This window comes from Perissodus microlepis, chromosome 12 (genome assembly GCF_051167445.1).
Source record: "Perissodus microlepis isolate ML-2025 ecotype Zambia chromosome 12, ASM5116744v1, whole genome shotgun sequence".
Lineage (NCBI taxonomy): Eukaryota > Metazoa > Chordata > Actinopteri > Cichliformes > Cichlidae > Perissodus > Perissodus microlepis.
In genome coordinates, this window is record NC_140472.1 from 28870817 (window position 1) to 28885498 (window position 14682).

General features: G+C 37.7%; 1 protein-coding gene across 1 annotated transcript; it reads left to right on the top strand.

The window, feature by feature from the left end:
* The first annotated feature begins 402 nt into the window (after positions 1–402).
* ptgs1 (prostaglandin-endoperoxide synthase 1) lies at positions 403–10816 on the top strand. Its single transcript, XM_084947097.1, has 11 exons — positions 403–488; positions 569–655; positions 3008–3124; positions 3714–3854; positions 4124–4267; positions 4339–4520; positions 4625–4708; positions 6883–7129; positions 8183–8469; positions 8917–9064; positions 10092–10816. The coding sequence occupies exons 1-11, from the start codon at positions 482–484 to the stop codon at positions 10439–10441; spliced, it is 1794 nt and encodes a 597-aa protein (XP_084803223.1). The 5' UTR covers positions 403–481; the 3' UTR covers positions 10442–10816.
* Positions 10817–14682: the final 3866 nt, after the last annotated feature.

Sequence of the window (14682 nt, forward strand, 5' to 3'; positions counted from 1 at the left end):
TAATGTCCCCTGTTAGTTCACACAATGCGATGCTAAATAAAATTTACCAGCAGGTGGGGATATAACACCTTGAAACTTTCTCAAAGCGGTTTGGTTTCACGGCATTGATCTGAACAGTATATATATATATATATATATATATATACATATGTGTGTATATATACACACATATGTATATATATAAAGGGTCCATTTCAGTTTTTGAAGTTTGAATTTCTGCCAGTCTGTGTAAGACTGTCCAATTAGAAAGCTTTGAAGCCAGTGGTACACTGTGGATTTTCTATGAAATTCTACATAGAGGAAGTGGAGGATGCTTTGTTACCGCCCATTTCCCGATAGTTAATTATAAAGCCAGTGAAATTGCATCAGAATGGTCTCAATGGCACGTTATGAAGACAGCAGCCTATCTCTGTTTCTCAAACATATTAGAAAGAGCAGAATAACACTGTAATAGAACATTTAGACTCTTATTTAGCTCAGCATGAAAGGTAAGTTCTAAAATTATCTAAACTTGATGCTCGTTTTTAAAACATCAACTCAGTGTCATTATTATTATTATCTTCTGTAGCATTTAGCATCTTCATCTGGGTGTTCATCACCCTGCTGCTGTTGCTGCTGCTGGAGAGTTCATCATGTGCTGGTGACTCAAGTGTTGGTAAGCAGTTTCGTTAATTACAACATGGGACATGATGATTGATTATCCTGATGACCTTTTGATTTTCAGTAAACAATCATTTCTCCCATATCGTTTCTTGTTGTGTTAGTCTGTTCATTTTCTACATGAAGGTTAATCAAGCATATTAGCAACCACCAAACCAACTCTAATATTTGCTGATTAAACATTTAGCACATAAAGAGTCAAAGCTGGGGCCTGAGGGGCCCAAAATTAGCTTTTCCATTCATTCCTCTGCAGGGCTCTGGAAAGTTCACATTGGAAAGTGCACTGATACTCCTGGTATTCCTGCCAACACCTCACAAAACTTCAGCTGTTCACAAACATCTCAAGCTGCCCGTATTGTGTTCTCTCTGTCAGTGGTTTGCTTATTAAACAATATTTATGAAAGTATCTCAGCATTTCTGAGTAACATCCATTATTCTATCATGACTTTTAATTGATGTGCTGCAGAGCACAGTTGCATAGTAACAGTCATTACCCACACATGATGGTTAGCAAATTATCAGTTTCCTTTTTCATTCATCATTCATTCAACAGCAGAAGACGATGGGTGCAGAGAGAGCTTCAGATCAGGAGGAACTATTGAGAGCTTGACAATGCTTTAAGTAAGGTATTTGGGAAGGAAGTCAACAAAGGCATACAGATTTAAACTTCTTGCAATATAGTTACTATAGTCAGCGACAGTAAACAGGGAATCTCCAAATGTTCTTATCTTGAATGTGCTTCCATGCATAAGAAAAAACGAATTATTTAATAACCCATCATGAATTAGGTCAACTATGGATCAGAGAGATGAAAAGAAGGCTTTTTCCCAAGCTCACAAATGTTGACCCCTGTTGGTTTCAGACAAGGTCATTTTCTTTACAGACGTACACAGGGCAAATTACTGACTATTCTGACATGAATTTATTGATCGTGGGGAGAGCTTGCTTTTTTCCTCCAGTACACTGGGGAAAAGGGTGACATTTAGAGCGATGGCACTAACATTGTGTGCTATCATTGTGTGCACATTTAATGTTGTTGCCACTGTGTAGATTTTTACAACTTATAGCATTAGAATTTACATGGTACAACCTCCTTGTGACCTAAGGGGAAGTTCTTTGTGCTGCCAAACTCATGCGGGAGTAATGCGTTATACGTCCTGTGCAGTATTTTTGTAAATTGTTAATGTATTTTAATAACTTTATTGTTAAAAATAGTGTAGAGCCACCTCACACTTTTTTGACAAAGTCACACTGATACGCCTAAGTCTATCTGTTGTTCATTCAAGGGTAGACATGCTTAACTATCCACTCATTTCAAACTAATGAGGAAAAAAATGCTTCAGTGTCACATTATCTCATTGAACTTCTGCAAGCAGGAAGGGGGGAAGGAAGCGATATTACAGCAAGCGTTAGTCACAATGAGGTTGCTGGGTTTATTCGTAGACATTATATGCTTAGAAACCATTAAGTCAAATTTTAGTTTCACAGTTCATACATGGACTGTTTTCTATGTTAAAAGCTGAATGCAAACTCTGTCCTTTATTAATCCGTTGTAGTTTCACAAAGTGCACAGAGTCTAGGACACCCCAATTCACCGATGTTTTGTTTTTGGTTCTTTTGCTATATGCCTCTGGTTACATTTTTGGGGAAGTGAGTTCAGCAAATGTTTAGCTTAAGGACTGTGAAAAGCTTAGTGAGACATGCATACATTAACAAGCACAAATGCAGCTGTATTTGAATTCATCCTGCACTTTCACACTGTCTGTGCCTAATTAAAATGGGCTTTTAAAATCATATTCAGTGGGTTTTCTGAAGCTATTTGAATGTAGGTGCAGATAAAGCTCAAGTCTAGTTCCATTTCTCAGAATTAATTAACCGTAATTTAAAGACTTTTGTTTAGTGTAATAAAAAAACATCCAAATATTGTAACTCCATGTCTTCTACAGACATACCTACAGTACATGTACAAAACTGCTCACTACTAAGATCAGAGACGCACCAACCCTGATATTAATTGGTGGTTTATTTGTAAGTTTCAGTGGTATTTTTACTCTACAGTGGAGTAATAACAGTAATTAGTAGCATCTTACTGTTACTTACCCTCTTAATTCCTGTCTAAGCAGTAAGGATGCATTTAATTTTCCCCGTCTGTATAGAGTCATGCAAAAACTTTATTTTTCACAACACTGTATATGCATTTAGTTGTTTGAATGTCAACCGTTGCTTCATATAGATATCCTCGTGTTAATAAGCCAAGTATCCCTCACACTCTCACCCCATGAATCATTTAGCTTAGCTTTTTTTTTATTTCAACAGTTATTCATTGATTTTTTTTTCTTGTTTGCAGTGAATCCCTGTTGCTACTACCCTTGTCAACATGCAGGAGTGTGTGTGCGATTTGGTACAGACAGTTTCAAATGTGACTGCACTCGCACTGGCTTTTATGGAGACAACTGCACTATTCGTGAGTACAACGATCTTTTACAAACTGAGCAAGTTGATCTGGAATACACCGCTAACCCTTTATCTTAGTTTTGTTTAGATAATCCTATCTGTGCACAGCTATGATAGATAAGTCAAAAGGAAACACTCATGAGTAACTAGATAAAAGAGCTGATGTTTTGCATTTAGAAACCATCCTCTCAATATTTGTTTTTGGTTCAGATGAGTAGGTTTAGGTTTTGTGTGAAGGGAGGAAGTCAGAGTCACTGAAAAAAACAAAATGCAAAACCTGTTTGTTAAGCGATTCTTACTGATATTTATCAAAGTTTTTAGTTGGCATGCATGTGTCACATTCAGAAACATCAATTTTCAAAATGTCAACCCCAATGCTTAGATTTTATGAAAGTTGTTTTAGAGATAAATTTTTGGCTAAACCTGCTACATGTGATGAATAAAGAAAACAAATGCCGTTATGTTCAGTTATAGATATACATTTATTTGTTTCCCATTAATACAGGCATTAGTGATATATTTATAAATGGCTTACAATTGGCATTTAAAGGATGAAAAACTGTTTTTTCTTGATTTTTAAAAAAATTTTTTATGTGTAGCGGAGTTTTGGACCAGAATTCGACTCATGCTGAAGCCCAGTCCTTCTGTGACTCACTTCATCCTTACTCACTTCCCGTGGTTTTGGAGCCTGATAAACAACTCTTTCCTACGAGACACCTTCATGAGATTAGTGTTGACAGGTAGGTGAAATAAACGTTCTTAAATGAGTTACTCAGTCAGCAGACTATAAAATGTTTAGATAATTCATTTACCAATGAGAAGGTCCCAGAAAATCTCATGACACATAAAACTCATTCAAAATTCACGTTATAGGGATTTGACAATTTCCTATTTCCAGATAAACAGCTGCAAATAACAAAGCCCGCAAGATATAAGAAGAGTTCATAAAGCTAAATTGATGTATCTAATAAAGACATTTTACCTATGACTTTGACATTTATTCCTAAAGCCAGGAGTGACCTTATTCCAAGCCCTCCCACCTTCAATACCAAATATGGATACATTAACTGGGAGTCCTACTCTAATATCTCCTACTACACTCGGATCCTTCCTCCTATACCTGAAGACTGTCCTTTGCCCATGGGTGCTAAAGGTGAGACCTACACAGCTAAAGAGACATAACTGTGTTTCTGTGGAAAGCTTCAAGAGTTTCTTTCTCTGCAGGTAAACCTGTTCTTCCTGATGCCAAAGTCTTAGTTGAGAGGTTTTTCAAGAGACAGAAGTTTAGGCCAGATCCTCAGGGAACCAATTTGATGTTTGCTTTTATGGCTCAACACTTCACGCACCAGTTCTTCAAGACAGACCATAAAGTTCAGGGGGGCTTCACCAAGGGTTTGGGGCATGGTGTGAGTTTCTGACATTCTGCAAAACAAAAATGTGTGTTGTACATCATTTCATTACACCAAATGTAAGCCTTTTTTCCTCTTTATCTTTTTTTTTACCCACACAGGTAGACGCAAGCAACATCTATGGAGAAGATCTTGTGAGACAACATCAACTTCGGCTTCATAAAGATGGAAAGCTGAAGTATCAGGTGTGTCTGACATAGCTGCATATAAACACTAAAGGGAGAACCTTATAAAAAGTTAGAGAGAAAAAAGAAAGTGCTTGAGCTTTCTTGCATACATAATTAGTATGACTAGCTAAATGCATATACCTATCTACAAACCTGTAAACACTGTCATATACATTCATAGTTATATACTCACAGTTAAATACTTTCATTTAGAAAAAAGATAGAAAACTTGAATGAAAACAAAAACCTATTTAGCTTAGTTTTTTAATCAACTTCCAATAATACTTGAACAGGAATACCATTGTTTCCATATTGTGGAACATCTCTGTGTTCATAGTTTCATCAATTTTGATGAAATCTCCAAAACCACTGGTTGAGCCCCAGACCATGAAAGAGCATCCACCATGCTTTACAGAGGGGTGTAGATACTTGTTGTATCTCTCATCTGACCTCCTCCACACATATTGGCGAAGGTTTGAACCAAAAACTTCTAATTAGCAGTAACTGCTCCATACGACCTGTCGCCACAGATATTCCGTCCAGTTCTTTGGCAGTTTGGCATAGATCAGCCTTTCCTCCCTTTAAGAATGGCTTCTTGGCAGCCACACACTGAGACTAGTTCTGATGAGGCTTCAGCAAACAGTGGATAGTCCTGTATTAGGTCTTTGTTGGATTTTTTTTCCTTTCTTTTTTTCCCCTAGTTTTTAAAGGACATGACTTTTGTTGTTTGAGCCTGACACTTCTTCTGTTTTCCACTTGCCCAGTTTCCTCAGATTTTTAAGGATAATGACCTTCAGAAAGCATGAGGAATATAATGCTCACTTGGTGTTCTCACCAGAAAATGAAGCTTTGTCCACACATGCACGTGTATTTTTTTTAAAGAAAATTTCTTCACCCACATGAAAAAGCAGAAAAAATGCTATCAAGACCATGCCACAGCAACAGATGGCAATATAACCGAAATGTTGGCCTAACCTAAATTAGCTGAGAGCTGTCTAACATGTCAAGCTATATCTTTTTATGTCTTTAGGTCTTTCAGACATTTTTTAGATTTCTGAGTCTCGTCCTTTTTAAGGTGAAAATCTGTCAGCCTTATATGTTAGAAAATTAGACAGTGGGTTTTGAGTCTTACACTTTTGAATTTAGGTGGTTAGAGTGAGCATAACATCAAAGATGAGATTTACACTGTCACCGTGAGAACCATGACCACCGACAGTCTTGGAAGTTAATCTGATCTAATGTACCAGACAAGCAAAAAAATTTCTTCCAAATGCTGAATTTATTAACTCCAGTCAGTCATATTTATTTTTCAAGTAAAACGTTTAAAAAAGTAATACCTGTTAGTTTCAGCAATATCTTGTAAGGTTTGTACCTAATACGGGTATCGTGCTACATTCAAATTTACCTCCTCATCTTTAAGAAAACTCTCCAGAGCTCTGTGTTGTATATGTTCACTGAGTCAGATATAGATTGCTTGCTCTTCCTTTAGCATGTTAACTTGTGAGAACATCGTGTTGGATTTTCTAGATGCCTGTGGTAAGTGGTTAAAACAAAACTTCAACCGGTGACTATTTTTTCACTGCCACCTTATCAGCATGTCTTCAGAACAGTTTAAGAAGCCTCTTTATTTTACCCATCTTAATCTAACAGCCTGATGTTGATGCTTTACAAATATAGTCCATCAGATTTTTGGTTTTGTTTTTTAATTTTATTTTACATGAATTCCACTAGGCAGCACGGTGGCACGGTGGTTAGCACTGTTGCCGCACAGCAAGAAGGTCCTGAGTTCAATTCTACCATCAGGCCGGGGTCTTTCTGTGTGGAGTTTGCATGTTCTCCCCGTGTTTGTGTGGGTTCCCTCTGGGTACTCCGGCTTCCTCCCACCGTCCAAAGACATGCAGCTTGTGGGGATAGGTTAATTGGTTAATCCAAATTGCCACTAGGTGTGAATGTGTGAGTGCAAATGGTTGTCTGTCCCTGTGTGTTGGCCCTGCGACAGACTGGCGACCTGTCCAGGGTGTACCTCTCCTCTCGCCCTATGACAGCTGGGATAGGCTCCAGCGCCCCCCGCGACCCTGAAAAGGATAAGCGGAAGCGAATGGATGGATGAATTCCACTAGTATATGTTAATTTCTTTAATATAGTCGGTAAACATAGTAAAGAAATCACTGAAATTAACTCTTCTTCCACAGCTGGTAAATGGTGAGGTGTACCCTCCTACAGTGTCTGAGGTCCCAGTGCACATGGTGTATCCTGAAAACATCCCAGCAGACAGGCGTCTGGCCATCGGTCAGGAGGTATTTGGCATCCTGCCGGGTCTAACCATGTATGCCACCATATGGCTGCGGGAACATAACAGAGTCTGTGACATCCTAAAGGCAGAACATCCCACCTGGGATGATGAGCAGCTTTTCCAGACAGCCAGACTCATCATTATTGGTGAGTAAAAGTAAATATTTAATCAGAGAATGATTGAAACACACAAAGTAAGTGAAACACAGTAAATTCAAAACACTAGTCTTTTCACTTTTTGTACATCTTTATCAGCTACTTGTCTGTGAGTTGATATCTTTTGTTTTTTTGTTTCTTTTTTGGCTACAGCGGTAATTGGCTACAGTTTGTGACTAGTGGTGAACTGCCGCTGGTAAAACAGATTGATATGAAGTTTTCTGCAGACATTCATAGCTAAATGTCCTAAATGGCTCTGCTTGAATCTGATTGAATCAGTTGAAGAGTATGCAATTCTGTACAGGCTGGATGAAGCACTTGAATGAAAGGTTATATTTTAGCTTGTCATTTTAGGGACTATGCAAAGTAATTATCACTTGTCTACATTAAGTCAAAATGTTAAGTCAAACCTAATTTATTAATTTATGTATATAAATATTATTGTGTCATCAATTTTATTACTTGAGCAGGATTATGATTTTACTTGAGTGAAAGGGCCACACACCAAAACAGTTACTCAGCACAAAACATATTTCAGGCTCTTGGCCAGTACAGTTTTCATATGATACACATGTATTAAGATAAAAGGCCACATATGAGCTTGGGTGTTTTCTGATTCAATTCTGAGGCATAAATCAGAAAAATGTCCATATACTCTCAGTATACAACAAAAGGCAGGTTTAAGAGTTATTTTAATGTTTATTAAAGTCATTTGCTGTGTCCTGTTTATGGCAGTGCTTCAGCCTTACAGCTGTGAGATTTGACGTTTGAGGTTGTAAATTTAAAGGTTCGTGCTCTGCTTTGAGAAGGTGATGCCACGATCACTACATGTGCACGGTTGCTGTTCTTTTTCTGGCTTTGTTTGATGTGTCTGCCGATTGCTGTTTTGTTGTTCAAACTACAGAAGACGCCATTTATTCACCAACAAACCACTTATGAATTTGACACTGTTCACTGTTTCAGTGTTTCATTAATTACTAAACATGAAGATAAATAATATTATTTTTCCACTAATCTAAGCTAATTTTTGTATTTCTCCCTCAGGTGAGATCATCAACATTATAATAGAAGAGTATGTGCAGCACCTGAGTGGCTACATGCTGGACTTGAAGTTTGACCCAGAGCTGCTCTTCAATACACGTTTCCAGTACAGCAATCGAATCGCCCTGGAGTTCTGCCACCTCTACCACTGGCACCCTCTGATGCCCGACAGCATTGTCATAGAGGGAGAAGAAATACCATACTCTCAGTTTTTATACAACACCTCCCTCCTGATGCATTACGGGGTGGAAAGGCTGGTGGATGCATTCTCTCGACAGATTGCAGGACAGGTAACAGAATTATAGAAGTCAGAAAACAGGAAATGGGGACGTGTATATTTTTATCATTGCATAACGGCAATGCTGTCAATCAGTTAACAGAAAGCAGCACCATGAGCCTCGTACACTTTATCGTTTTATAAATAAAGATAAATCACAATAATCATCGGTTCTCACTGTGTTATGAAACTGCAGCTACTTATGACAGATGATGCAGTGCAATACATTTTCACAAACACTGAACGTCTACATTTCATAACTCACAATTACTTCCTAAATTGAGATTAGTGATAATGCTATCAAGTTATGTCTTTTAGCAGCATTAGATTAATGCAAAGTGGTATAGTACTTCTGTGTGTTGCAAGGCTGAGAATGTGTTGCAAGCTGTCATGGAACAGCAGAGTTTGTCACTCACTGCTCATGAAAAAACATTTTTGTGGCTTATATTCACACTTTTAGATAGGAGGAGGTCACAACTCTCATCAAGTGGTGCTTAAAGTTGCAGAAATGGTCATCAGAGAATCCAGAGCTACACGTGTGCAGCCTTTCAATGAATATAGGAAGAAGTTTAACCTGAAGCCTTACACATCCTTTGGTGAATTAACTGGTAAGTTAAAGAAATATGAACACATGCATGCCCCCTTTGTTACTCATTACACATATGTGACACAAAATGCAATATATGCATGCATTTTCCTCAACCACACAGCAGCATAGCACATGTGTGTAAACAGCACTGGGCTTAGTGTTTTTGACTGTGCTTTTCAAGGCACTGTCTGCATTTTCACACAGCATGACTAGATATATTTATTTCCCCTGTGTTGAACATATGATCAGTAAATTCACACGTCCCATATAGAATGATAATTTGATTCTATTGTGATACTTAGTAGTTGGGGTGGCTGTACCTCAGGAGGTAGAGCAGCTCATCTAATAATTAGAAGGTTGATTGTTTGATCCCTGGCTGCTCCAGTCTCCAGTTTGCATGCCAAAGTGTCCTTGGGAAAGAAACCTGCATTCACTGAAGTGTAAATGTGGGTGTTGGATAGAAAACACTTTAAAAGAAAGCGCTTATAAAAGGATATAGTGCTCAAATAGAGTAGAAAAGTGTTATATAAGCAAATACTCACTTTTGTAACTTCTTTAATAAAAACTTTTGCAGTAGTCCCAGCTGAGTGAGAGGCAGGATACACTTTTTGACAAGACAAATATCAATTATAAACCAAAGCAGCAGAAATATTCAGCTGATAGTGCTGGATGAAAAAATTATTTAATTAAAAAAATATTATTATAATTTATCCTGATGGTGACTTAAATGTGTGCCTGAAATTTTACAGTACAACCATTTAGTGTATGTTGAGTAATTTGAGTTGCCTCATGTAGCTTGCTGGAGAATCAGTGGATTTTGAGGGTTTCGTGCAGTATGAATGTTTATATACAATTAAATGAATGCACCAGTAGTTAATGAAATCAGTGTTTGACTAGTTTCTAACTGTTGGCATTAAGACTATGGTAAGTGTACATAAAATCGGTTCAGCAACAGAAAATCACTCTTTTTATTTTACATTTATAGCAACACAAGAATTAAATGAAACCTCTGCAGTAATTTCCAGCCATTTTTCTTTTCCAAACAGACAACACTGAAATAGCCCGAGGTTTAGAAGAGCTCTATGGTGACATAGACGCCCTGGAGTTTTACCCAGGCATAATGCTAGAGAAAATCCGTCCTAATGCCATTTTTGGAGAGAGCATGGTGGAGATGGGTGCTCCCTTTTCACTGAAAGGCCTGCTTGGAAACCCAATCTGCTCGCCTGAATACTGGAAGCCCAGCACCTTTGGAGGAGAAACCGGCTTTAATATCGTCAAGATGGCCACTCTGAAAAAACTGGTGTGTCTCAACAGCAAATGGTGTCCATATGTGGACTTCCATGTGCCGCGCAATGAGGACGAGGCAAAACCGAGGAAACCGTCCACTGAACTTTGAATTCCGACCTGAATTATTATCCTACTCAGGCAGAGTTTTTTGGCTTTTACTGAGAAAGGATGATTTTAATACTCAGTAGGTGTGAATGATGTGCCAAAAATTTAAGGAGGTCTACCTCATAGAAATAAAGATGACAAACCATCGAATCGGATCTGGTAACCCATATATTACTTGATAGTTCCTCTAAACCTTGATTTCTTTTTTTTTACATGCTTTAATTTGCAGGCTTTTGAATAAGATTATATTTTTTACAGTGCAAAAAATAAATGTGAGAGACACCAAAGATTGATGTGTTATTTTTGATCAAAATGAGCCTTTAATCTCTGAGAAACACTGTCATTCAATAATAACAGGAGATTTACGAATAAATCAAAGTGTTTTGGCAAACTACGTGTGTTTCTTTCTTGAGTAGATTAAAAATCACAGGCTGCGTGTTGGTGGAGTGGTGAGTGAAGGAAGCTTCTGGATAAAATCGCAATGTGGACGTTCTGTGGGGAGTTTGCATGTTCCTGTTCGCCTGCTTTCTTCGGGTACTTTAGCCTCTTTGCAGAGTCCAAAGTCACACATGTTAGGTTAACTATTGAGTCTAAATTAGCTATGGATAGTTTATGAAGTGCTGTATGAAGATACGGTTAGAATGTGATTTATAGTCTAAATTTCTTTGAGTGGTCAGTATGACAAGAAAAAAGTCACAGCAAGCAAAATTTAAACTCCTATTAAAACGAGCCAAGATCACCCAGCCTCTGGTTTTCAGGAAGTGTGTGCCACAGGTGGAGGGTTGCTTTCTTTTGAATCCTGGCAACACTGACCTGTCTGTCATTACCTACGGGGTCTGGTGCTACTATACCTATTGTAGGATTCACCTCTATGAAGTAAGAAAGCTTGACTTAATTAAACCCTGAGTAAAAGTTGATTTAAATCTTTTCAAAGGCCAAGATTAATGGGTTACATTTTATAAATGTATTTCCTGATAATGCAAAGTAATTTCTATTACTTCTGTTTTCGATTCTCTGTGGCAATAAATAGTATAGACTGACAGACTGCATCAACCATAATATAAGTTTTATCACCATGACATTTTATTCCTCTTTCTCAAGATTTAAAGACATCCTCAGTACATTTAGGCACATAAAATCTGCTCTGAAGCAGTTTGTGCACATTGATACTTGGGGTGTAACTTCATTCTGTGGTTCTCTGTGCAAGTCCTTAGATGTTTTTTAAAAAAAATGAACACATAGATTGTTTCAAGTTCCAGTTTGTTCAGATAAACACGTGATTTTACAGGCGCTCACAAACAAAAGTAGTTTTACCGAATCAAACTGCATTTCTGGCAGTAAAAATGAAAGCCTGTAAATGAATCATTTAAATAAAAATGCTTTCGAATAGCTACAGTACTGTGCAAAGGTCACAGGCCACCTCTCAGTTGTTTATATTTTGCCTCCAAGAAGCCAGACTTTCTTGTATCATTTTGAAACAAAAAACCATGAGGTTAGGTGTTTTTTTTGTTTTTTTGCTGAAAGCTTAACACTGACCTATGAACCATTCAAGCATAAAAAAGGAACCGAACCCAAACGATGAAACAGTCTTGTGTCTTATACAAACAATTTTAAATGGTATCTTCAGGCACTTCATTATTAGCAGCCCAATACCGTTTCATTGCATAAAATTTTTGTATTTTTCCCAAAGGACTATTGCCTGAAAACTTGTGAAGTCTCTCAAATAAAGGACAAAGGAAAAAAAACAGCAGGCCTAAAAACATATATAGCAGATTAACAGTTTAAAATTTAAAAATGAAAAAAACAAAATCTAGCAAAGACCTGACACCCGAGAGATGCACCTGGCCCTGCAGTCTATCCATCAGACTGAAAATCACCAACAGCAGGTCAACTGGAATCATGTGAGTCATTAAGGGTCACAGCAGCAGCCAACGTGTCATGAAAAGAGGCAAAGACATTTACTTTGACACTTTAACCAGAGGGAAACAGATTAACAGATGATCAACAGTCTTGTTCCCTGTGTGGCTGATTTCTCAGAGAAACTCAGGTGGATAGATAACTTGGAGAATGAGAAACAAGGGAAAGAAGTTAAACACAGATGAAGATAATTAGGACAATCACAAAGGAGGAAGTAAAACTAACACAGAGCATCAAAGTGAAGTATTAAAACATGAAGCTTAACACAGACTCACTGAGATAGAACAGGAGGACAGTAAAACTGATACAGAAAGACAGAAGGAAGAACTGATAGGGGCTGCATATTCCACAGAAACGAAATCTTGACTCAAATAAGTAATCCTTCAAAAAACTAGAATCAACCAAAAATCTCAATCCTAGCAATAATTTAAAATTAAAATAATTCCAACAGCAGTAAAATCAAACAGAAGTCAAAACGTAATGATAATAAACACATCTAAAGCTTCAATGAACATACCACAAAACCCCTCATGACATTCCAGTAAAACATTACAAGTTGCTACTGTCTAAATGAGCTTTTACATTGCAGTCTTGTATGCTATCGCCACAGGTCTAAGCTGTTCTGTTCGCACACGATGGCTGACAGGATGCAGAGGGTAGCGTCTCATCTTGTGAGAAACGTACTTCTACTCTGCTGTGGTTTTTACCCCATAAAAGGCGGCCAGAGTTACTTTTGCTTCATGTGTGAATTTAGTGGTTAGATTTAAAAGTTCTTTGCTCTGAGAAAAGAACTGCTGTATCATAACAGTACCCAAGCTGAATAACTGAGCAATAACTGAGGTTCAAACAATATGATAAATAATTCAAAGTTATTTATAGTAATAGGATGCTGCTACTTCTGTGTATCAACCTGAACTTATTGAATGAAAAGCTCCATACTGGCTTATGTAACCTTTCAGACATGCTGTATTTTTCCACACAGAGTATTACTTTGATGGTACTTTTAACATGTCAGATGGTTAGATTTCTCTAGAGTTAACAGCAGCTTAACAATTAACGATTTATTTATATTAGATAGGATATTTCTGTATATATATCTTCTGTAAGCTCGATTCCACCACCTGGCCGGGGCCTTTCTGTGGGGAGTTTGCAGGTTCTCCACGTGTTTGCGTGGGTTCTCGCCAGCTTCCTCCCACAGTCCAAAGACCTGCAGTTAGTGAGGTTAGGTTAATTGGTAATTCTAAAGTAGCAATAGGTGTGGATGTGCATCTCTCTATGTGTTAGTCATGCGACAGGCTGGCGACCTGTCCAGGGTGTACCCTGCCTCTCGCTTTCTGGTAGCTGGGATAGGCTCCAGCCCCACCCTGTGACCCTGACAAGGACAAGCAGAAGAGGCTGGATGGATGGATATTTTCTGTATATTATTATTGCTAGCACATGCCCATACTACATTAGTGTTGGGCCTTTTTGCACTGATGAATAGGAGCGGTAGATTTTATTAATATGTTTTTAAAAATTTGCCCGTTGATGACATAAATTAGATGTGGATATAAAGGAGATGTTTTTGTCATAAAATGAAAATAGTACAATACGTACAATAAGGTGTTAAAGGTGCATAAAGGCTAAAAACAAGTCATTTTCATCTGTTGTGGCTGCAGGGCAATGAGATGACATCATAATACAGCATGCAGAATTCAACTTCTGTGAATACAAATTAAATGTTACTGTCACGAAATAATAATAGTATAAAGCATAAATGCTTAATACTGATCATTTTTCCTCATTGCTGATTGGCTGCGAGGCAACATTTTGATGTCATACTATCTGCAATAGATAAGAACCTTCAGGGGCCTTTTTGGATGTACTTTTGGTTACTCCAGTCCTGACCCTGTGGGATGAGTTAGCTATCAAAGACACACAGATTTTATTTATTATAACAAGATCAGAAAATATTTTGTTAACCAGTTTAATAAACAATTTCACATATAAAAATCATGAATATTTTACAGGTTAAGCTATAAGGATCGAGGCTTGTTTTTAATCATCTTGGTTTGGCAGCTCCTTTGATCGCTGTTGAAAGTTATTGATTCTATAAAAATTGCAGCATATATCTAAAGTCACTTTTTTGTATGGTTTTTCATGTAAAATCATTGTTCACTAGCAAGAGGGGAGAATTGAGGCTTGATTAGCACTGTGTTGTTGCTACAAGGCGGCAGAGATCCTCAGTGGCCATTGTTGCAGAGCAAGACCAGAAAATTGCACCACACAGTCTGTCTCAAGAGTTTCTTAACTGTGTTGAATCTGTTGACTTTGTGGATTTTGTGGAGA

Excerpts from the sequence above, each read along its gene's own strand:
- ptgs1 (XM_084947097.1), top strand. Across the intron at positions 3,855-4,123 it reads CATGAGATTAGTGTTGACAG|CCAGGAGTGACCTTATTCCA; the intron begins GTAGGTGAAATA and ends TTATTCCTAAAG. Across the intron at positions 4,521-4,624 it reads CCAAGGGTTTGGGGCATGGT|GTAGACGCAAGCAACATCTA; the intron begins GTGAGTTTCTGA and ends TTACCCACACAG.